At 30.2% G+C, this 25483-nt stretch overlaps 1 protein-coding gene across 1 annotated transcript; it reads right to left on the minus strand.

The window, feature by feature from the left end:
* Positions 1 to 1786: 1786 nt before the first annotated feature.
* awd (nucleoside diphosphate kinase) lies at positions 1787 to 25019 on the minus strand. Its single transcript, XM_075373883.1, has 4 exons — positions 24797 to 25019; positions 19118 to 19219; positions 10535 to 10647; positions 1787 to 2331 (listed from the first exon to the last, which is right to left on the minus strand). Exons 1-4 carry the CDS (start codon positions 24971 to 24973, stop codon positions 2211 to 2213), a joined length of 513 nt encoding a protein of 170 aa, XP_075229998.1. The 5' UTR covers positions 24974 to 25019; the 3' UTR covers positions 1787 to 2210.
* Positions 25020 to 25483: the final 464 nt, after the last annotated feature.

The following is a 25483-nucleotide window of genomic DNA, read 5'->3' on the forward strand; positions in this document are numbered from 1 at the left end:
GGATTTGTATGGCAATCATGCTATTACTACAACAGTAAGAAATTGTTTTATAAAAGCTGATATTAATAAACCTTCAAAAACTAACTTCAATTCTAAAATTGAAAATCTTACTGAACCAAATGAAAATTCTGTAGAACAGAGTGTATTACACAAACTTATTAAACTGTTTGGAAACTGCAGAGTACCCACAATATTGACAATGCGCTTAACATAGAGGACATACATATTAACTGACATCTGCAATCTCGTTGCCGCCTCAGACTTTATTACTTTCAAAATGAATGATGATGAACCTGGATTTACCATCATGAGTAAGGAGTGACAGAAGAGAAAATTAAAGCAAAATTTCTTACAAAAAAACGATTACCAAAAGGCATTATTTTAATATCAGAAGTACAGTCACTTATTCAAAAAAATATGTACCAGGACTTAGTTCAAACTAAAATAGACAACTATTTTAAACCATTTATGTACAAATAAATTATACGTATCTGTATTTGATTTTTACATTATTTTTTGCGCAAATGTTTCGATTAATATTTTTATATACTGTATCTTCTTTGATTAATATTTTTGTAACGTAAAATGTTTTTTTTTTCATTTTATTCTCTACATTGTCGTCCAATTAGTGTTTTATTTTCAGAAACACGAAAAAAGAACTTGAACTTTTATAGTTGTTTGAATTAGCAAATAATTTTTTTTTTAATTCACGAAATAAATACACAATGCTGTTCTATTCAGTGTTTTTTTTTCTGTACAATAACTGAACTTAATACTGTATTAGCATTTTTCTGAATAGTTGACGCCTCTAAGTAATGGACAGATTGTTGTTCCTAAGCAGTGTCTGATGTTGAGAAGTTTTATTATATGTTGGTTGTAGAATAAAAACACCAAATCAAATGATTTGTTTCAACAACATACACACACACACACATGTAGATATATAACATTTAAGAAAAATACATCAAACTGAGAATTCTCTGGGTTAGATTAAAAGAAATGAAATTCAATAATCAGCTGCACTTAGACAAATCCCCCAGTTTTAAAAAACCACTTCACATGTTAGAACTAATTACTGTCATTACTTGAATTTATCCTCCTATGCTAAATTAAATGAAAACATTCTAGGAGACTGGAGAACAAGGCCAGTCCTTTTTATTTATAGACTTTATATATGGCAGAGGAAATCTTCAAGTGCAACCTCTGATATCTTAATACACAATGATTCTTAACTGGTTATATATTTTCAATTTTATTTAAATTTAATCTAAGTTAATTTTAACTACTCACAATCAATCTTTAAATATAATTCATTTTACTTTGTTAGTTATTAATCCAGGGATTTCTAGTTAACAGAATAGTGTTAATTTAACATAACTGAAATTAATAAAACTTTACAACATAATGGAACTCAAATATGTACTTCCAATACTCAAACACTTGGGTTAAGGGTAAAACTATAAATTCCATCCTTACATCTAATAGATATAAAGTTAAAGTTGAAATATAAATCGCCAAAACCAAATTTAATAGCTGCTTTCTGTTGATCCACAAAGGTAAAAAAAGCTAAGAACAGTTTTACTACAAACTGTTGGAATTTATAAGTGTATGATAAATTAACTGATGCCATTACATGTACTTATACATAAAACAATTTTTTTTTTACAATCTTATTTCTGATTTGATATCCTGTCAGTTAAGGTATAAAATTCTATTCTGTAACATAAAAATGCAGTAAATTACTTATAAACATTAAAAGCAAAAGGAATTAAAACTACGGTCTTAATACTTGTGTAAAATATTTTTATTGGTACTGATACTGCAATACAAGTCTTAAACAAAAAATTCTATAAACTTAGAATTCATTTACCGATTGAAAAAGCTAATAAATCTTAACTTACATGCACAATTAAAATAAACAATTTAATAATATAAATTAGCACATACTTTACAGCCAATAAATATTGTCAATGTGATTAATCAAATTTACTCAGTAGTATTTACTTCACATATTGGAATGATGACTTTTGATTAGTTAATTCATTATCACAAAGTTCCATATAAAATAGTAATATGGATAAATTAAATACAAGAGTAGCTTTTTGTACAGTATCAATGATTCTCAGGTTAAAAACACTTCATGTCAAAAATTAAAAAGTACATATTGTCAAGGCAATTAATTAATAAAATTAATGATATGAATTCATCATTTAATCTTCATATATCCAAGCGGAAGTAGCTGGCTGCCATGAAATCAATTCATCTTTCTTAAACCATAAGTCAATTTCCTTGTTTGCTGAATCTACAGAGTCAGATCCATGGATGATGTTTCTGAAAAAATTAAATTAATAATAGGAAACAAATACAAATCATTTTAAATAATAAAATACAATCATTTTAAGTGAAATTGACTAAATTTCACCAAATTCCTAATGTAACATTAATACTATATATATTCAGTACCACACAAACAGTAATGCAGTCAGACTTGATTATAATGTAATATGATGGTTAGATACTTACCAAATATAAGTAAACAATACACTATATTTAGAATAGAGACATTAAAAAAAAGGATGTAAGGAAATTTTAAACCAATATATCTTTTTATCAAATACTTTAATTAAATTTAAAAGAGAAAAACTAAAATATAACAGAATTATTATGCAAGAATAAAAAGTTGTGCTAAATGTTTATTGAAACAAATTGATGTAAAAAATTATTTTCAAAAACCATTTACAAAATTTTTGTTTCAAATTCTAACCCAAGAAAGTCACTTTTATAATAAATCAATTAACAGTACAATTCAAAAAAATAAGGAAAATATTTACTGAAATTGGGAAACTTACTTTATCAATAATGATTCACAAGTTTTGTTATTTAACATCAATATCTAATAGCCTTTTTAAATTTTAAAATAATTAAAAATTTTTATCACAAGAATCACAAACAGTGGCTATCCCTTCCCTTAAATTTTGTTCATGGCCAAGGATATCTCTGATTGGTTTAAGACTTTTATACTATCTACCTTTCTTGAGAGTTTTATCTATGTAAATCTATATAAAATATGCTGCATTAAGATGTGAAGGGTAGTCTTAATTGGAATTTTTATTTGTGGTTTTTCTGGGCAAAAACGCTTTCGCATTATCATTGTCTGGACACAATATATTTGTTGTAATAAAAAAAAAACAAAATTAATCTAAATTAAAATAATAAAATTACCATCTGCTTTATGGTAAATGGCATGAATAGCTGAAACACATTACAGTAATTCAAATACAGATGGCCCAAGAAATAAAATATAAGATAGCAACATTTAATTATCCTCGAGAACAATTTGCATGTAGCCCCTCAGATAAAATCCACAAGGATATGGTACACTGTTAGTTGGCAGTTGCAGGGAGCACAATGGGGTGCATCTGTTTGTGTCATCAGATATCCATGAGTGAGCCTAGTGTGCCCTTTTCATAACCGGCAGATAATAACCTCTCTACGGTTATTTCTGCATGAGGAGCACCATGGTGACACAAATTTCTTAACAGGGTGAAGTTTATTGTTCATGGTAGCACTCCATTCATTTTGCCACTCATCATGAACCACTCTCTTTAGAAAGCCGACAAAGTTGTTTGAAGTGAGAATTAGAGAAAGTGGGCGGAAACAAACCTCCAATGCCACACCATCAGCGCATTTATTGCCTAAAATCCCAACATGGCTGGGGATCCTGCAAAAGCTCACTGTAAAATGGTGATCAATTTGCAAAATGATAGAATAAATCTCAAAGGCAACAGGGTGTTTGGAGTACTCATTAATTGCTTATAAAGCACTCATGGAATTTAAGCAAACACGAACAAGTCAACATTTTGGGGTTACGTGGAAGGATTTATTAATGACACAGTTCTGCAACGAAATACTGGTGATGTTGGGAAGGCCAAACATGCATGATCTGTTGCTAACCACATCCAACAGAATTAACGTTTCTAGAGTCATCTGTATAAACTGTAATATTTGGATTCATGCTATTTATAATATTATAAAATTAGGTTTTTAAAATAACCAGATTTGTGTTCTTCTTATTATACTGACAAAGCTCAAAGCAGTAGTAATAAATGAGAGAAGGCTGTCAAAGAGGTAATAAACATGGAGCAACATTAAGGTCTGGAGATAATTTTATATTCAGAGCTGAAAAAAGACGGTGAGCTCTGGTGCCTAGTGGTGGAGTATATCTCGGCTGTTCTTGGTAACACGAGCTATATAAACGCAGATAATTTGATTTCGTCTATTTGAAAGGGATTATTCACCACTTTCCACAGGGCTTGAACAAAAAACACCTGTAGCAAGACGGATGAATGAATGATGAATGGAATCAACATTCTAAGTGTGGTGGACTGAAAGAAGGCAATACTGGAGGGAGCTAAAGTTTGCCACAATAAAAAATTTTAAATACAACCCTCTGCAAAAAAATACTCTTGACAATGCTCTGGGATTCTAATGTGTACTTGATTCACTACTTATAAACTTGGTGAACTGTAAATTCTGTATGATAAGAACAGATGTTAAAACACCTTAGGAGATGTGACAATCCACGGAGCTGATAATTCTGCAACACGATAATGCTTGGCCTCACACACAGCATGCAACTGCTGAGGTTCTTGTGAAGTTGAAATCTGAACTTATTCCACAACTTCTGTACTCATCAGATTTAGTGTCCTGCGATTTTCACTTCTTTCCACAATTATAGAGGAATTTTAAGAGTATTCAACATGGATGATAAACTGAAGAATGTAATGGTTGTGGATCAATGAAAGACTGCCAACATTCTGCATTGAAGGAATGAGAAAACTGGTTCACTATTAAGATATATGTGTAACAGATGTAAATACTAAGTACATGAAAAAATAAACTGTAGCAAATAAAATATTATTTTACATCAAATCTGTTTCAGTTGACTATCTCTTATCATTTGTGAGTTAAAAGCGACTGTGCACTATATTTCAGCCACCCATTCTACTTTTTCTGCATTGTTTACTGGTGGTTGTATAAAACTTAAAATGGCCAATGGCCATCCAGGTTTAAATTTTATATTTAATTTTTGTAAATGGTTTTTGGGCAGAACTACTATGATTTACATACACTAAGAATTAATTAATTTATTTATAAACACAAAAATATACTAAAAATAAGAAGACCTGTTCCTAACACTTCGAAATAATTGTAAAGTAATATATATATACATATATGTGTGTGTACTATATCTGGGGTATAATTCTGTTATATTATATTTTTGCCTCTATGAAAAATCCAAATAAATATCTTTATGTATTACCCATATACAAGATTTAGCATTATCAATGGTTTCCACATTTTAGCTAATAATTTACATGCAGCTGACATCTTAAACAATAATACAGATATGGATTTGAATGAAAAGACTTTGGATACTGGTGCTATTTGGTGGTTGGGTTTCAATTAACCACACGTCTCAGGAATAGTTGACCTGAATGTTCCAGACTATATGTTAACCAGTACGCCTGACAAACTGGTATCAGTAATTGAATTTGCCTACACATACGCACACCCAGACCTGGCAGTAATTGGAAACTGGTTGGAGAAATACATATAATACAGATATTGAAACATCAGAAAAACATTATTTCCATTTTGGTATAATCTGGAACAATGTTTATTACAATTTAGCATATGAATATCATGCAAATTTTCTGTTCTTCACAACTATGGGACTGTTTTTACTAACACTGCATATCTCTTTCCCAAACAAATGTAACCAAACCACTTACTTTATGATAAATGCAATATGACAATTTTTCTAGAAATTTTACATCCGATTTATTTAAACTTATATTTCTGTTAAACATTTACTATATTACAAACATAAAATCATTATTTTCTTCCTTTATGAAGATTCCTTAGATACTTTTTATGTACTTTAAAACCATATAAAATTTATTTTGTTACTCAAAGGGGTTGACTAGTAATGAAACTATCAAACCGCTAAAAATATTGTCCTTCTGTATCCAAAAAATCCGCAGCATGTATTTTTTCAGATAATATAGGCCTACTATACAAAATATTCTGATATGTCTATAATGATATAGCTTATATTCGAGATAGTTTATTACTTAAAGTATGACTTATACTTACAAACTCATGCTTAAATACGAAAGTGAATAGACATGCATGGACATGGATGTTTGTGTAATCATGAATGTAAACAATGTAGAAGGCTCAGTTACTGTTTTGATTTAAATGTGACATATTGTATTGTTGTGCGTTAATAAAGTAATTTTATTAGCAGTGAACTTCTCTTTTATGCGATATCTTTTATGTTTAATTTTAATAATTAAGAGAAATTTTTATTTTTGCTGTAGAAAAGTGGGATAAGACAAAGTGAAGTGCAATTGGTAGTTTTATAATTTATACTAAATGCATTGTTATTGTAAGAATCCTTGCAATTTTATAAAAATGGATTATGTAGTGTTCAATTGGCATTCACAGTGAAATAGTATGTCACAAATTGACTTACAACAGATCTTCAGTATTGCACGATATTTTAGTTTACTGAACAGAAAATAACACAGATATCTTTTAAGAAGTGGGTGAACTTAAACAAAAAAAATCTGTACTTTTCATAAAACCAAATATTTAGATAAATATTTTCATATTAATGGGAAAAGTTGTTCTGACCCATTTAGTTGTCACATTAAATCAGTTAAAGAATCTCTTTGACACTTTCAATAAGCAATCCAAATTTAAAATTAATTTCAGGTAGAGCACTGTGTACAAAACGCTTTAAAAAATAGAAAAAACCACATGATACAGAAAGCAAATTGGAATATCAAGATATCTGAGCTTCAATGTGTTATAGTCAAGTCAATGAATAAAGCCTGTTCAGCTGTTGGCATTTCGCCCTTTAAGATTAAAAAATTATCAAGCGGCACAAAGGAATCAATTTAAAAAAATAAAGTTACAAAAATAACGGAGTCTGTTACCAGTATATTAAACGATTCCTTTGATTTAAATATTTCTACAGAAGAAACCAGGTTAGTACTGGAAAATTATGCTGATTTAGGCAGGGAATATGAAGAATTAATCATTAAAATAAAGGAAAAAATGAAAACAGTTACACAACCCAGAAAAAATTAATATTATTAATTTTAATTTTAATATTATTATTTATTTTAATTTTATTACCAAGCAGCTGAAGCATTCATAAACTTCTAAATGAGTTTGGTGTTGTTTAGCCTGTCAATCCAAACAATTAGTTATAACAAGTGGAATTTTGTCACAAATTGGCAAAAAGAAACCCAGTCACACAATTGATGAAATTTTATTAAATGTGTCCCAAGATTTTTACCAGAATGATGCCAGGCAAGAAGGATTGTGTCTCTGTAAGACAAGCTAACGGGAAGAAAATTAATATTAAAAAATAAAAAAAGGCTTATCTTATGTAGCTTAAAAGAATTGTACACAGCCTTCAAAGAAAAACATAATCTAAAATTGGCTTTTAAAAATATGCTGATTTAAGACCTAAATTTTGTGTTCTGATTGGTGGGTCATGTACTCACTCAGTGTGTCACCCACCCAAAATGTAAAACTCATGTTTTGCTCTAAAAATGAAATTTTATTATAAAATTCTCATTTCCACCATGGTATGTCATATAGGAAATGAAACATGCATGCTGCCACAGTGTGAAAAATGTCCAGGGATTAATGAACTGCTCAGATTACTACAAGAGAGCTGGGATGATTTTGATTCTGAAATTATCTTCAATCAGTGGGTTTCTGTTGCCTGTTGTGAACTACTCAAATTCTCCCATTTCAAGAGTACTTAGATAAAGTTACAAAAAATTTAAATATCTAAAAAGGCATCATTTTGTTGCAAAGAAACAAGCTAATTTCCAAAACATTAAAAAAGAAAACTTGTAGGAGGGTGAATGTATTGTAAAGGAAAACTTCTCTCAAAATTATCCTTTTGTGATGCAGGATGAAGTCCAGTCATATCACTGGTCAAAAATGTATGCCACAGAAAAAGAAGAAAAATTACAAAGTCAACAAATTACTAAGCTACTGTGTGATTAGTGAGTACTTGAAGCACAATACTACATCGTTCTTTTGTTTCCAAACGCAAGTTATAAATAAAGTAAAAACACTGTTACCACAAGTTAAACATTTTTTTTTCTGATGGCTCCTCAGCCCATAATATAAAAACAAAAAAAATTCATAAATTTGTGCTACCATCAAGAAGATTTTGAAATCACAACTGAATGGCATTTTTTTCCCTCATACTATGGAAAAGAGAACCGTGACTGTACTGGTGGAATTGTAAAAAGGATTGTGAAAGCAAGCCTTTGAAGAACAGTCAATAATAAAATTGTTACCAGTTTCTCAATGTAAAAATATTGCAAAGACAATATTAAAAATATAACATTTATTTTCTGCTCTAATAAAGATGTTCAAGAGACTGAAGAATACCTCAGTTCTCGTTATCTGGTAATTACAACAGTCCCAGAAACAAGAACCTTTCACAGTTATGTTCCAACAAGTCAGAAATGCATTCTGAAAGTTCGTGTGACCTCTGAATCAGAAACATTTATGTTAGTATTAGTACACATAAAAAGTACTTCCTGCTGTAAACATTTCAGATATTTGCCACCTGTCCCACATGTGGTTTTTGGGCCCCAAAAATGAGACTTTTCAAAATCTTACGATTTGGCGGCCAATTTTTTAAATGAAGGACACTCAGTAACAGTCAATTTTTTTTTATAAGTACTGCTGGTAACTAAGAGTTAAAAGGTAAAAAAACAGGCCTGTTATCCTAAGCACTTCATGATTTAATTTGGGCCCAAAATTTGAAAAAACAATTTGTAAATGTAACTTCAGTAAACAATACAAGATTTGGTTATGTAACACAATGAATTTTGAGTGCAGTAAGATGAAGTTCCATCTTTACTCTTTACAAAAATATCTTTTTGGCCTCTGTATGATGTAAAATAAGAATACTACAGCTCATGGAAAAAGTGAATGAAAATGGCTGTTTTTACCTGTTACTGATAGAAAATAGTCTATTAAGAAATTTTTTTTAAATATAACAAATATTTTTTGGCCACTACAAGGTGGGTTTTATTTGCATGAAGAGTTATAACACTTTTAAAAAATGTTTATCTTTTTCAATAAAATTAATTAGGAAAAATGTTATAACTCTTCATGCAAATAAAAGACCAATCTTTGCACATTAATTGGTGGCCTTGAATTTGTTTAGCTGTAAGGGTTATTCCATTTTAATTCAACAAGTGATCAGTGTATCACTATTTTTGATTTTGATGATATTTGGTATATAACTATCCCTATAACCTTGTAGTGGCCAAAAAATATTTTTTTATATTTAAAAAAAATATTTTCTTAATAGACTATTTTCTAACTCAGCAACAGGTAAAAACAACTATTTTAATCACTTTTTCCATGAGCTGTAGCATTCTTATTTTACATCAAAAAGATAAAATATTTTTTTAAATGCAATATATTTATAGGTATTCCAGATTGGTCAACTTCATTTGGAATGTCAGAGGTAAATGGCACCTCAAAATTATTTTAATTATTAAATGATTTCTTAACAATAAAGTAATAAAGCTGCAATCAATCTTGATTCATTACAGCTCTCTAATTAAATCAGACAAAATTGAAATATAGTAAAAATAAGCATTCTTAATTAATCAGGTCATTATCTTATAACAATAGGAAGTTAATTTATTGCAACACTTTCATTATGAAATAAACATGCATTTCTTATCATAAATTTGTCTTATATTTTTAAAATCACTTATTTATAAAGAAGAATTGATATAATTTGGAATGCTGTGCTTCATATCAGTGAGCATGATGTCGGCAAGAGCTGCAGTTCACACATCTGCATACTTGCTCCCCTATCAAGCCAGCTGAGTGTGCAGCACCCCACCGTGTGTCTGTGGTTATATAAGTAGAAATGTGGGAATATAATAGCATTCAACCCCAAACCATACCAAAAGAATGTTGGCATCCTTCTTCACCAACATCCCTGCTGGAGCAGCAGGCCTGGCACAAATCCCACTACTACCGGAAGGTGTAGTGATGAAGACAGAGCCAGATGAGCACCACTCAGGGAGAACTGCCTTGGCTGCACCGCCAGAAGATGACTGATGCCAATCCAACACTGCGGGGAAGTTCAGTCAGATTCAGATGATGAGCCATTTCCCTATTTACAAGCCGTTGGGCCAAGCTGACATTGCTGGAGACCAGTGTGACTGGACACAACAGCCCTTCTCAGGGCTACCCATCAAATCCACAAACAGCCCTTTTCAGGGCTACCAGGTTGTTCTTAAGGTGTCATGTGCTGTCAAACCAATCCAGCAACAAATACAAAAACATATATTCTGTAAAAGGATTAAATGTGTAACATTTTCAATTATCAAATTGTTAAAATACAATAAAATTCATTTGAAATTAATTATTAGAAAAGAAAAAACAATTTTAAGGTTCTCACCTTCCAACTTGGACACAATAGTCGCCTCTAAGAGTTCCAGGGTTTGAATCTTTAGGATTTGTTTCACCAAGCATAAATCGCCCAGTTTTAACAACATTTAAACCTTCCCATACCTAAACAAAACAAAACAAGTTAAATTGAATAAACATCCAAAGCAACCATGCCAATTCTAAATCACTGCGCTAATTACAGAGTGACAATGATCAGCTTCCAGCAAACAAAGCTGTACTCTATAGCATGCCTCAAATAATTAAATCACAGTTTTTTTTTACTTACAACTAGCATTATTAGTAAGACTTCCTGTAGTACAAATAATGTTCACAAATTGAACATTTCTTAGTAAAACTTGTTTTTTGCAGTTCACTCAGGATTATATTAGAACATTTTTAAAACCTAGATTAAGTTTTAGACTGTTTTATACAGATAAAACAGCTGTTCACATATACTCAATGAAATTAAGCAGAATTTTATACAATTAGAGAGAACAGTTTTAAAAATCTCAAATGAGAGTTCCATTCCATCTGGAGAAAAGTTTTAAAGTCTAATACATTTTAGAAATTTTGACAAAAAGGCCTTCAAGATAACAGAAAAGAGATTATCTAGATAGTACTGGATAATTCAGCAGAATATATAACTAAACGAATTCCTCATTACAAAAAAAATCTGTGGATAATTTATTATGGAAATTATTCAAAAGGTTAAAAACAGGTTATCAGTCTAGGTCAAGCACTAAATAATATTCTTACTGAACACATAACAAATTATTTTATGCAGATAAGTTTATTGCAATATTAATTTACGTAGTTTTCAACCTTTCACTGAGTTTAAAAATATTTAGATTAAAAAACAGAAATACTTTGTAGGCATATTTTCATAATAGAAAACTTGTAATTAAAAATATATCAAAACAGGTTTCACAATATTACATTTTTCAAATGGTTTAAAAACATTACTGTTTTTCCAAATTAAGTGGGTAAAACAACTTTTATTTACTAAACATCTTGATATCAATGTGAATCAATTTTACTAAAATCTACTTGTGTACATTTATTTAATGAATGGATATAACTGTCGTCATGAAACACAGTTTTGCATATTCTAGTATTTTTATATTCTTTTCCTTAAGAATAATAAATTTAAATTAGCTTTGGTTTAGTGCATAACTGGAACTATAGAAAGAGTCACGAGTGAAGGCTCTCTAAATGAAATTAAGCAGAATTTTATACAATTAGAGAGAACAGTTTTAAAAATCTCAAATGAGAGTTCCATTCCATCTGGAGAAAAGTTTTAAAGTCTAATACATTTTAGAAATTTTGACAAAAAGGCCTTCAAGATAACAGAAAAGAGATTATCTAGATAGTACTGGATAATTCAGCAGAATATATAACTAAACGAATTCCTCATTACAAAAAAAATCTGTGGATAATTTATTATGGAAATTATTCAAAAGGTTAAAAACAGGTTATCAGTCTAGGTCAAGCACTAAATAATATTCTTACTGAACACATAACAAATTATTTTATGCAGATAAGTTTATTGCAATATTAATTTACGTAGTTTTCAACCTTTCACTGAGTTTAAAAATATTTAGATTAAAAAACAGAAATACTTTGTAGGCATATTTTCATAATAGAAAACTTGTAATTAAAAATATATCAAAACAGGTTTCACAATATTACATTTTTCAAATGGTTTAAAAACATTACTGTTTTTCCAAATTAAGTGGGTAAAACAACTTTTATTTACTAAACATCTTGATATCAATGTGAATCAATTTTACTAAAATCTACTTGTGTACATTTATTTAATGAATGGATATAACTGTCGTCATGAAACACAGTTTTGCATATTCTAGTATTTTTATATTCTTTTCCTTAAGAATAATAAATTTAAATTAGCTTTGGTTTAGTGCATAACTGGAACTATAGAAAGAGTCACGAGTGAAGGCTCTCTAAATGAAATTAATAAAATGTATAAAGCAATAAAGAAATACAATGATGTAATTTAGTGGAAAAAATATGATTATTAACAAGGGAGATAGATGCAATAAATTGAAAAATGAAGAAAACATATATTAATACCAGATGGAAGGCCATTGTTAAGAGATAAAGAGAGTTAATAGGAGGCAGAAATAAATACTGGAATTAATTATTGGATGAAATTTTAGAGGAAAAATAAATTTATGATATTAGGGCTCTGATTTGAGGATAGAAATCTAAAAGATAACAAAATTGAAGCAGTAATAAAAGAACAGAACTGCAAATGAGATGCAACCCTGATTAGCCTACAGCAATTTAAAAGCTATCATATTATTAGTTTCACATCTCATCCAATAGAATGTGTCTTACATAGAGTTTCAGCTATAAGAGCGGCCAAATTTGGCACAAAGACCAATCTTAGAAGGCAAGCTATCTTACGGATATTGCAACAAAGGAGTGTCAACTGATGATAATGATTAAAATAACACTGATTAATTTATGTAGTGATTGGCATGCTGGCTTTTAAATCTGTGTGGTCTTGAGTTCAATTCTGACATTTTTCATATATCTACATAATTTTCCTTGTTAAAAAATATGTAAAAGCTTGCTTGAAATAAAAATAATTATATATTTTAACCAATAATGTTAAACTTACACTTTGATGTTTACAAGCAGTAGAGAACACCTAATGTAAAAAAAACATGAAAATTCAAATTGTAGTGGCGGCCTGGCTGAATGGTTTATAGTTCAGATGTATACTTATATATGTTAAGGGCAAGGTTATTCCTTAAGGGGAGGTGGTATCCCAAAATTGGTTAAAAACTTCAATTTTGATTACTGTATACTTTTATTAATAAATACCTATAATATAATAATAAAAAAATATTTTAATGATTTGGGTGCATGATGATTTTTAATAAGTTTAACTTATGTAAGCGGATATCATCTTGTTCTCTCTTATTTAATATTTTTTTAATCTGGAGCCAAAAGGGAATTTTTTGTTATTAGAAGGAAATTTTGTACCTTTTCAACTGGACGATCTGTGTAAACAACTTAATATATTTCATTTTATCAGCTGGTGAAAGTAAAGTACACAGTTTGTGTTTGTGATCCAGCAAAAAAATGCTCAGGCAATGTTTATAGTTTGCTAAAAAGAGCCATGGTAGACCAGGTAGGAGGAAAAAAGAAAAAAAAAGTAATGTAAATATGATGAAAATATTAACATTATTGCTAGTAATTATTCTAATACTGCAGATGATAGTCCAAGTACATCTAGGTTAAGTGAGACTCCTTCAGTTAATGAAGGTTGTACTACTACTTTCTCCAAAAAAATTACCCTTGAACATCAGTACATGAAATTGAAATACCAGAAAGATTATCATCTGGAAATATTATTATCTTTGTTGTCCAATGCAATAAAATCTTATTGTTCATCTGAAAATAGCATTGAGTTATATGCAAAAACATTTCAGGCTGAACTTGCATAAAAAATATCACTGTCGCCACAAAATGTGGGGAAGATTACAGCTTTTATTCATCAGACAAGAAAACTCATGGTTATGAAGTCAATACCAGATTTGTGTATGGTCTACGGTCCATTGGAAAGGCCATGATGCCGCAAAAACTTTGCGAGTTATTATGAAACTTCCAAAAACCAGACTAAATTTAGAAAATGTAATAAGGATATTTGTCCCTATACAAATGAATATGCTGAAGTCTTTGAATGATGCACTGCAAGAAGCTATAACGCAGATTGAAGGGTGTAAGGACTTAGCAGTGGCGTTAACACTTTAAGTGCCACATGAGTCCAACGTGGATTCACAGAGTTACAGATCTAATGGCCGTATGAGTCGAATGTGTCACCACATGTTAGGTTTAGTTATATGGCCATGTAACTCTGCCCTGGATTCACAGTTCCTATTAAAACACATAGCAAGTGAAAGAGTATGGCCAGTATGTCATGAAACTGTTATTGGCCTGTTGATAGCGAGTCCACACTGGTGTCAAATGGCTATTACTTTATGATAAATGTAATGAAATAATGTAGAATATCAGTATTACACTATGATGTTATTTTTATTGACAAAAACTATACAAAAGCAATTGCAAAAAATCTGCTAGAAAATAAAATATAGATAATAAAATTTCAACTTGAAAATAAAAAAAAAATTAACTTTTCAGACAAAATATTTACGTACACCAAAAAACAGTCCAAGCAAAAGTGTTTTTCACACACCACACATTTATATTTAGTTTGGGTAGTTTTTCGCATGGCAATCTTCCTGCCTTCGGCCTTTGACTTTTCTTCATAACATTTATGACATCGCCTTCTTCCTTGTCTGCCAACATCGACAAGGCGGTGAGGTTGGTCTACTGGTGTCGGAGGAGGAGCAACGGCACTAATGTTCATTCCTGTCAATTCGTTGAATGCGATGATTTACAGGTTTCCATTAGTAAGCTGATTGTATAAGTATAGCGCATTTACTACATTGGTTCCAAGAAGCAATGCCACAGAAAGTTTTCTGTACCACTTCTCTCCACGTCTCAGAGACGAGCAATAACTCTTGATTTGGTCCGAAGTATCGATGAATGCCTTTCCTTTGTTGTATTCTATGACACACTTCGGTTTCTGAACAGGATTGTTTCGTCTCTGAACTTCTATCATATCATCAGTGTGTTTGGTTGTCAACATTAGGACATCTTTTCTGTCATGCCATTTTAACACAACTATACCTGTATTGCTTTCAACAGCAAAATTTTCCCCTTTTTGAAGTTTTTTTTTTAATTGCACTTGTGGATTATTCTTTCTGTTTCGTTTCAAAGTACCAACCAGGTGAGTGTTTTGTTTTATAGCTCATGGGCTAGTGCTACTGAGGTGTACCGGTTATCAGCCTCCTTATCCAGTTGATCGGTCACGAGGGCCATAGTTACTTTAGTAGCAACAGAGCTTTGACCTTTATCATCTCCGCAAATGATGTACTTGAAATCGGCAAAAGAGGATGATTATTAATCAATGTTGTCAGTAATACTAGGACTAGGCCTACCTGTTTTTTGAATGAACATTCTCTTTTTAGATGGTGGTTCGTCTTCCTCTTCTTCAGACTCAGAAGTTGAAGGCTGATATTCGTCCGATAGGTAAACGTTGCCGAAAATTTCGTCATCTTTTCCTTCATCAGACAACAAATCCTGCCACAGCTTTTGTAATTCTTTTTCCATTAATTAATAACTTCTGTTCATTTTTCAATAAATAAAACACATAAACCGAAATACAGAATAATAAAAATTGAATACAGAACCGATATGTAATATAAAAATTGTAAATGCAGAGAATAACGAAGAGATTTGAACACAGAACTACTTGTAACTCAAACACTACTAACTCAATTGGTGAACATAAACTAAAACAGCAAATATATTCGACAACGTGCTGCGGCGACACATTGGTATCACGTTACCAATCATAATGTTTTAACTGTTACTGGCCGCGTGAAGCCAATGCATCACCACACAAAAAAAATCTCTAAAAACATATTTTTTACACAAGTGAGTGTCAGTTATTACTAATTCATTTTTTTGTGATACTGAATGAAATTATATGAGAAAAAAACATTGGCCATTAAAATCGTTTTACTTCCTGTATAGGCGGCACTCGTGTTAAGATAGTAGCTGGCAATAACAAGGATACACCAGTCTCAACGGATTAATTTCTATAACTAGTGTTGATGCAGGTAAAGTTCTTGACATAGAAGTAATGTCAAAATATTGTCAAGTATGGGCAATTTAAAAAATAAATTAAATGAGCACAATAAGGGGAATACATGTTATACAAATTAAACGGCTACCAGTAGCGGCATGGATGTGGCAGGTGCTGTGATGTTTGAGGTTTTGTTAAACGAGGTGTCAGATATCTAGGGGACAGGGACAGCAAAACATTCAAGATTTTAGCAACTAAAACTTATGGCAAGGATGTAAATATTGAAAAACTTGAATGTATTGGGTACATCCAAAAGTGAACGGGCTTAGAAATTTGTGTACATATATCAGTAAAAATCTTAGTGATGGTAAGGCTTTGTCTGGACAAGGTAGACTTAATGATAAGGAGATTGATGGCCTACAAAATTATTATGGCCAAGTTGTAAGAAACAACACCCGTTCCATAGATGCTATGAGAAAAGCTGTGTGGGCAATCTATTAGTATAGGATATCTACAGACTATTTCACTCAGCATGTATTTGCCCAGGTGATGAATCAACGTGCAAATACAATAAAGCCAGATTAGATTAACTTTGAAACCTTACCATCACAAGCACATATTCCTCAAAGTGTAGCAGTCATAATCAGGCCAGTATTTGAATGTTTATCAGATCCTGAACTACTGAAAAAGTACTTGCACAGACAAACCTAGAATCCTAACAAATCTCTGCATAGTGTTGTTTGGATTAGAATTCCTAAAATTGTGTTTGCAGGTTACAAAACATTTAGTGCAGGAGTATATGAAGCAGTTTTATCATACAACAAGAAGTGTATGGGGAAGACAAAAGTCTGCAACAACTGGGGTTACAGAGTGGGAGTAACGCAAATATTATTTTCAAAGAAATAGATGCAAAACATGTAAAATCAAGCTGAATATGAACAGTAAGTAAAACATTTTGGAGTAAAAAAAAAAAAAAAAACTGAATGAATGATGGTAAAGAAAATTCTGATGATCCAGATTATGGGGGGTTGGAATGCTTTAGAAAGGAATGAAAAACTATTTAGGTACACTTTTCTCTACTACTATTTGCAAGAATTAAATGGAATTTTTTGTGGGTGTTTACTAGCTTCAGATGTATTTACAACTTTTTTTTTGGTTTTCTATATGTAATGAACAAATTTTAATATTTTTTATTGCCAAAAATTTTCATAAAAAAATATTTTTTAAAAAGTTCAGGAAAAAGTTTTTGTTAAAAAAACAAATTAAGAAAAGGTTCCCTTTTCTAAAATTCTGCAAAAGATTCCCTTTAAAATGATATAAGATTCATATTTCTATGACTAGTCCTTTAGAAAAATGTACCTAAATATCATTAATATTACATTACAGAAATAAAAGGTTACCACCTCCCCTTAACGTAACCAGTACCTTTATTTAGGTAGGTGTTTAATTTATCAAGGAAATGTTATTTTTTATCATAAGTATTCAATCTGGTCAACACAAAATTGCTACTTCTTCTTAAGAGGAATTAAAAGTAAAAGAACTGCTTCCTGATCCCTTGTATATTTAAAATAAACATTTCAGACTTTGGTACCATTAATAAGGATTCAAATTCTCAGAATCGATTACAAAGAATGTAGCAAAGATGACTGGTAACACAGACATGTAAATAAATTGCTAAATTTATTACAGATTAACTATACGTTAAAAATGTTGATTATCTGACACTTAATTACACACTTACAGATGTACTATTAATTACTGGTTAGGATTTAACATAATTAGTTATAACATCTAATTAATAATAAAGCAAAAAATTATAATACAGAATTAAAATTTACTGCAGAAAAAAAAGGACTAAAAATAAAATCTTGATAAAGGAAGCCATTAAAGGTATTGTTAAACAATGGTCGCTGTGAAAATAATCTAACTATTAACAGGCAGAGCGAGTAACCTTGAATTATTACATAATGCTAAGCACAATTGTTATAATAATAATAATAACAGCACTGAGAAAACCAAAATTAATTCTAATATATACTTGTTAAACTATAAAAAATAGTTTTATTTTATTGTAGGAAATTTATCGATCAGAACCACATACAGCATAACATTTTTTCAGGAACAGTGACTACATCCCAGATGTTTATAGAGCTATTTTCAGAGTTGTTACGGTTTACTTTCTTCACAAAGTTGTTGTGACAGTTGGAAATAACAGCTCTTATGCTAATTGTTAAACTTATAATTTTATGACAAACAAGAATTTAGATATGTGATAAAACTCTAACTGTAACTATTTGTTACAGTTATAATTTTTCAGATGTAAATCAATGATGACTAACAAGTACGATTTGACAAGTTCATCAATTCAGTATAACTCTGCTGTTTCTGAATGTAAGCGACATAAATAAAAAAATAAAAAGATAAACACAATATAAATCACATATTTTTAATGTATATTGCATTAAAGCACAGAATTATTGTCACTATACCAATAATATTATAATCTATTTTAAATAAAAATGTTTCTAGTATCCTAATATTTTTATATCAACAAAACTTAAGATGGATACTAAAAGCCAGTAAACAGGTTATCAGTAAAATACAATTTACCATTTAGAGACCAATATCCACAGATTAAAAAATAAATTGGTTGTCTAAAATTTAACTGATTAAGCAAAATAATTGACCATACTTAATAATAATCTTTACTGTATGAATAATCTTTATTCCATTAACCAGAATTTTCCCTTATTTATTTTGTTAACTGGGCATTACAATCATACAACACAAGCACGATTTCATAATGGTAAACTTATAAATCACAAAAAGGTAAAGTTATAAAGGTTTATTATTAGTTTGTAAACAATGTCAAAAATATTAATAATAAAATTAATCCAAATAACTTCTTACCATAGGAACAACCGGCCCAGAAGACATGTATTTAACTAAACCAGGAAAGAATGGACGACCTTCTAAATCCTTATAATGCTGCTTTAAAAGCTCTTCACTCGGCTGGAAAAAATTTTTTTTTAACAATCATTGAAATATGAATAGCAAAATAAAAAACGGTCCAAAATTAAGTATTTCTTTACTATAAAGGTATACTTACCACTTAGTTCTGTAGAACCAACCTCCATGTAAGTAGATTAAAAAGCTTATGTAAATAAAAGTTTAACCTTTATAAAACAATTTGTTCGTGTAGGAACAATAATCTTTTGCTGTTCTTAATAAAAATAGAGAAATAGTGTCAATTTAGTAGAAAATGGACAAATGTTAATACATCAGAACATTTAATTTGTACAAATCAATATGTACTAATTTTTTACTTTATGGGGAAACCATAATGTTATCTAGTAAAGTTCAAGTTAACAGGTGTAAAAAATGAAGAAAAAAATGTTTAGCTGATCAGATTAGAATATTTTCAAACAAAAAATCAACCTCTGTTATGTCAAGTGAACCACAGTCAAAAGAACTGTGAACCTGTTATCAAAATACACACTACAGGCTGAATGTACAAAATGGCATAATTTGATGATGATGAAAAATAAAAATACAGGTTTAACCCTTTGGGAATGTCTCAAGCAACTTCTAGGAGTAACTTCCACTAATTCAGAGAAAACACATTCTTTCTGATTAAGAACGTTATCTTTCCTCCTATTTCTTTTGTCTTAAAATTATAAGTAAGACATGTTTCACTTCTATAACATAAAGAAAAAAAAAGTTAATCTGCCCAGAGTTTGAAAAAATACAGATGTATAAATAGGCAAATCTGTTCCATGAATTCAATGTAATTTCAATTGATCTCTCTCTTTATTTTCCTCCAAAAGTTATGAATAACACGTTTTACAATTTAAAAGATAAGTTCTTTTTAGACATGAAAGTCATAAAGAAAATATTTCTTCTTAAGCACTAAAGCATTCTACACAGTAAATTTAATTCATTAGCTAATACAAAAAAAGGAGAAATTAAAGCGATAAAAAATATTTCTTTAAATAACTAGTAATTGATATGTTGTTTATTCTTAATCACTTTTCATACACAACTTGGCATTATTTAACAAGTATACTACACACTTTTTTTATTTCTTCATCACAAAACCACACCGATATTATTGCTTTAATTGTCAATATTTGTGGTACAAATCATTTTTGACTACTGCCCAAAAATTTTCAACATCGGGGTGGAGTTGTCTGGCTGCAGGGGCATTTTATTGATTTGTTCTTAAAAAATTTCTCCCCCACTTTTTTGGCAATATGGTATAGCACCAAATCTTGTTGGAACATTCCATTGCCTTGTGGGAATTTGTTTAGAAGTTGTGTTACAACCCTTCTTTCCTACAGAATCTTGATACATCCAACACATTTTAACATACAATCTACTGGAATGAACAAGAAGAGCCTTCAAATGTGAAACAACCCCAAAACATTTTTTCTGAGGTTGTTTAGCTGATTGTTAGTAATGTATTTTCAAATGATGTATGGAACCCTTTGCTCCTACATAAAAATGTGACTAATCTTCTTTGGTCTAGTTACCATGTGCTTTGGCCCACAAGAGCTCTTTTTTTCACATTGCTGGTTTCAAAAGCCGCTATTTGGCTAGCCAACAACAGTATCTTTCATAAGTTTAAGGACACCTTAGAAAAACTGTTTATGTCAGTTTGTCTTTAAACTTATGAACTACATACAAATCGTATATGTCTGTGAGAAACAGCTTTAAAAAATACATCTTTTGGTGAAAACCACACGCTTCTAAGTTAGATGCTTCAAATTTCATGGAGTCATTTAAATATTTTAAATGAGTTAAAATTAGCCCTTTTTTTATAAAGAAATTACTATTTCTCGTAAAATATGTAACCTAGGTTAATGAGTGTGATATCATTTTAAAGCTGGGTTTTAGAGTTTTTCAATATAATAAGAAAAATTCTAAAATCTTATATTTTGAGTTAAAAGGGCTTAAGTGATTTTTAAATCTTCATGAAAATTTTGTTTTTAAGAGTAATGTTCAAAAATGTACAAATCACTTCAAAGTGTCAGGAACACAAACTTAGAGTGTCAGGCATACAACAGTAATTAAAAATGTCAAGTTGGCACTATTACCAGCTGTTTCCCACCAAAACGGTGATGAATTGGCATTTGTTTCTTTGAGGTTAGTTGGTGAAAAGTTTTTTTATCAACAATGGGTAAGAAAAGTGTTAGCGTAGAAGTAAAATGGCAAGTAATCAGTCAGCAAATAAAACATACAGAGACATTGCTGAACAATTAAAAATATCAAAAACAAGCAAGGTGTTAAAAAATATTGTGAACAAGAAACTGTCTTCCACGATCTGGTCGACCACAAAAATTAGGCAATGAGGCAAGACAGAGCAATTGTAAAGGTATCAAAGCTTAATCGGTCTGCTAGTTTGCCTGATATAGCGACAGAAGTAGCACAAAATCATGGAATTCAGGTTAGTACTGCCACTCTTTCTAGACGTTTAAAAGAATCTGGAATGGAATCACATTTAGCATTACCAAAGCCTCTTTTAAGCGCTGTCCACAAGTCAAAACGTCATCAGTTTTGCAAGCAAATAAAGAACTGGTTGAAAGAAGTTTGGCGAAGGGTTGTCTTTTCTGATGAAAGCAGATTCCAGTTGTATTCAAACAGAAAAATTAGGGTCAGGTGAACAAAAACTGAAAAGTTCAGCCTGCATCATTCCTGCTGTGCAAAGTGGAGATGCTGTCTTGGTGTGGGGTTGCATAACTTCAGAGGGCGCTGGACACCTTAGAATAATAGATGGGACTATGAACAGCATTCAGTACATAAAAACAATGGAAGAATTCATGATTCCTACTGTCCATAACCTGTGAGAATTTCATCTTCCAGCAAGACAACGCACCTTGTCATAAATCACGAGTTATACCAAGGCATGGTTTGATGCAAATGATGTGGTACTTTTGGACTGGTCTGCTCTTAGTCCTGACCTAAATCCAATTGAGAATTTATGGAATTGGATGGCACTGCAACTTGCTAAAAGAAAACCTAAAAATAAGGCTGAGTTACGACTTCAAATCGCAAGTCTGTAGCAATAGGTGACGAAAGAAAAATGTCTGGAATTGATTGAATCAATGCCCTATACAGTAGCAGCATGCCTAAAATCGTATGGAGGTCATACAAAATAGAAAACATTTAAAAAATGATGTAGCATTATCTGTTATTTTTATTTTTTACTTGTATAAAATAAAGATTTTGTCATGAAATACTGATTTTTCGGTTATTTTTAACTTCTCCTTAAACTTATGAAAGATACTGTAGCTTTCCGTCCAGTTTCTAAAACTATGCATCTAACAGTTGCCACATTTGCCTTTCATTTGAGGTGAAAAGGATCCAGTTTCTCTTGTTTTAAAATAGCATTCACTGTTAATAGTTCAACATCGCACTCAAGTTATTTGTCATCAAACTGGTATGATCACAAAGAGAAAGAATTAACACTTTCTTGGAATTATATCTATTATTATATATTTAAGATATACAGAACAAAAATATGATTTTGTAATAAATAATATAAATAATATATATATGGATGAAACCTTGCAATTAAATATCACAACTGAAACTGATCATAAGACAATTATTATTACAGCTGTGATGATATTTGCCATTATTAGGGTTAAATGCTTATAAACCCTGAATCAATAAATCAGTCATTTCAATAAATGTTACTACATTATATAAATCTAACAGAACTTAATAAAAATGCTCATGTTTTTAATTTAAAATTTGTTTACTAAACTGAGGCCTATTGAATTCTAGGGTTCAATTATTTGAAAAAAGTATTTTTTATTAATTTTTAATTATACACCAAAGCAAAGTATTTATCTAGATGAGGGTGCTGTGCTAAAGTTCAGTTCATGCTACTGAAGGGAAAATCTATACCACTGTAACACCATATTTTGTGATATTAGAATACATGTTATGTTTACAGAATAATTATCAATTTTTAGTATAATACAATAATCAGGTGTATACATTAAAGGAAATTAATAAATACAAAATAACTAATATATAATGTTTCTGAAAATAAATTAGGTAATTATCAGCTATTACTTGAACTACTTCAATTTTGTTCATCCTTAATATACCAAGTAGATACATTTAGGATCAGGAAAACACAAAATTTATATATCTGAAAGCAGGTGGCCCATACAAGATCAAAGTCCTTGCCACATTATGATACTCTATTCAATTAACAATCAGTTCTGCAAGTTATGGAACCTGTACAGTTGTTAATCCGTTTTGTGGAGAAGTTAGGGTAAAAACCAAGATATGACAATACTAAACAATATCTCATAGGACACTTGGTGAATTTATATTTAAATTAATCACTAGAGACTATACCAAATGTTTTGTGCTATTAGCTGTGCACAACAGAGAAGCAGCTTAACAAAGAACAGCAGTGTCCAACTCATGTAATACCTTAAATTGTTAAACAGGAAGTTAAATTTATAATAGAAAATTAATAAATATTTCTATTCTAAACTAACAAACAACTATGTACTGAACCTTAACATTTATGGAAACAGTGTTATTTTAATTTGTACTAGGCAGTAAACAAACTAAAATGATAATTTAATTAATCCTTCTCTTCTATGATGTGAAATTCAATCAGTTTTTATATTCTAAATTATTCCACTTAAGCTTATATTATTGTTTGCTTCATCATTACAACATTAAAGTTCAGACTCTTTACTCTAAACTGTGATAATTTGGAGATAATTTAAACTTATAAAAACTACCAATTATTTTAAAAACATCAAAGGTACGAGAAGTGTTAGTTTGTAGACAATAAAAAGTCTATAGGAAAATTAAAATTAAATTATAGGAAAATTATTCAAAACAAATTTGAGTAATGTGCTCAATTAGACAAAGACAATTCTTATGGCAGACAGGTTAAAAGTGAATGTAAAAACTTCAACACAAAAAAATGAATTTTTCAAGCTATTTTCTAATAAAATATTTTACAGTATCTAAAATAATTTCTAACCTATTTTTGATGAGTAGTTTCAAATTCAAAATGGAGCTATTAATTTAATAGTTTCAAAAAAAGTTCTAAATGATAGTTGCAAAGAACTCCAGTTGTTTCTGCATCAGATTAGACAGCAGTCGCAAGTCCTCTTGTTTACTTTCACAAAAAAAAATGTTATAAATATGAATAAACATTGTGGGGCTAATAATTTAAATTACTTAAATAACACTATGTATAAACACAATTTCCTATATATTTATGTCAGTTCAACCAAACGAGTTTAGAAACCGGAAAATTGCAACTTCAATACTAATTTTCCGTAAAAGTTGGCAGTTTTTTAGAGGTTTACTTTTTCTTTACTAGTGGCACATAAGGAACTAAAATGAAAAAGAAAATCATACAAAATAAACACGCTTGAAAATTCTGTCTAGACCATTTAAAACAATAACCCATCTAAATGTTTTCTGCACATTCATAAAAACGTTTCTCACTAACAACACTGCGTGGGATGTAATTTAATATTACAAAAAAATTTATTAACATATGGAAAAACTTAAAATTAAATAGGTGTTAAAAGAAGCACTTACCCACGTGAACTTCATCGCTACTAGTTTAAATCCTTTATTTTCGAATCTTTTGATTATTTTTCCTACTAAGCCTCTTTGTACACCATCAGGTTTAACCATGAGAAAAGTACGTTCCTTGTTGGCAGCCATTGCAGAACTAAAAAATGAAAAAATTGCCAAGATCGTACAAACAACCATACGATTCCTACAAAGATCGTAGTACAAGAGACGGATTCTACAACCGGCGATCAAATCGACCATATAGCTGTGAAAGTGGGAGGAAAGCAGTGCGACCAACGTATGGTTTTATGAATTTATTAATAAATATGTTGCAATTCATTATATAACACTGGTAAAGTTTTTTATCTTGTACTCTGATCTTATCTTTTAAACTATTAATTGGATTGAGAAATTATTATTTTTCGTAATGACAAAAATTATTTATCTATTTTCTTACTGAATGAATGTATAATTTGTGATTTTAAAATAGGTATTAAAGTATAGCATGGTGTTACTATTTTTAAGACTTTATGTTTACTAAGTCAAATTAAAGGACATTTCGTTGATCACAATTTATTTTTCGATATTAGGGGTCAATGATTTAGGCAACCTAAACAAGTAAGCTGTGTTAAAAATTATCGTTTTTATAAGTAAGCATCGCGCTTCAATCTTAAGAAAAATGATTGTTAAAATTGTTTATATGCAAGT

This window comes from Lycorma delicatula, chromosome 8 (assembly GCF_047948215.1).
Source record: "Lycorma delicatula isolate Av1 chromosome 8, ASM4794821v1, whole genome shotgun sequence".
NCBI lineage: Eukaryota > Metazoa > Arthropoda > Insecta > Hemiptera > Fulgoridae > Lycorma > Lycorma delicatula.

Excerpts from the sequence above, each read along its gene's own strand:
- awd (XM_075373883.1), bottom strand. The coding sequence starts at position 24,973 with ATGGTTGTTTGTACGATCTTGGCAATTTTTTCATTTTTTAGTTCTGCA. Across the intron at positions 19,220-24,796 it reads TAGCGATGAAGTTCACGTGG|CCGAGTGAAGAGCTTTTAAA; the intron begins GTAAGTGCTTCT and ends AATTTTTTCCAG. Across the intron at positions 2,332-10,534 it reads TATTGTGTCCAAGTTGGAAG|AAACATCATCCATGGATCTG; the intron begins GTGAGAACCTTA and ends TAATTTTTTCAG.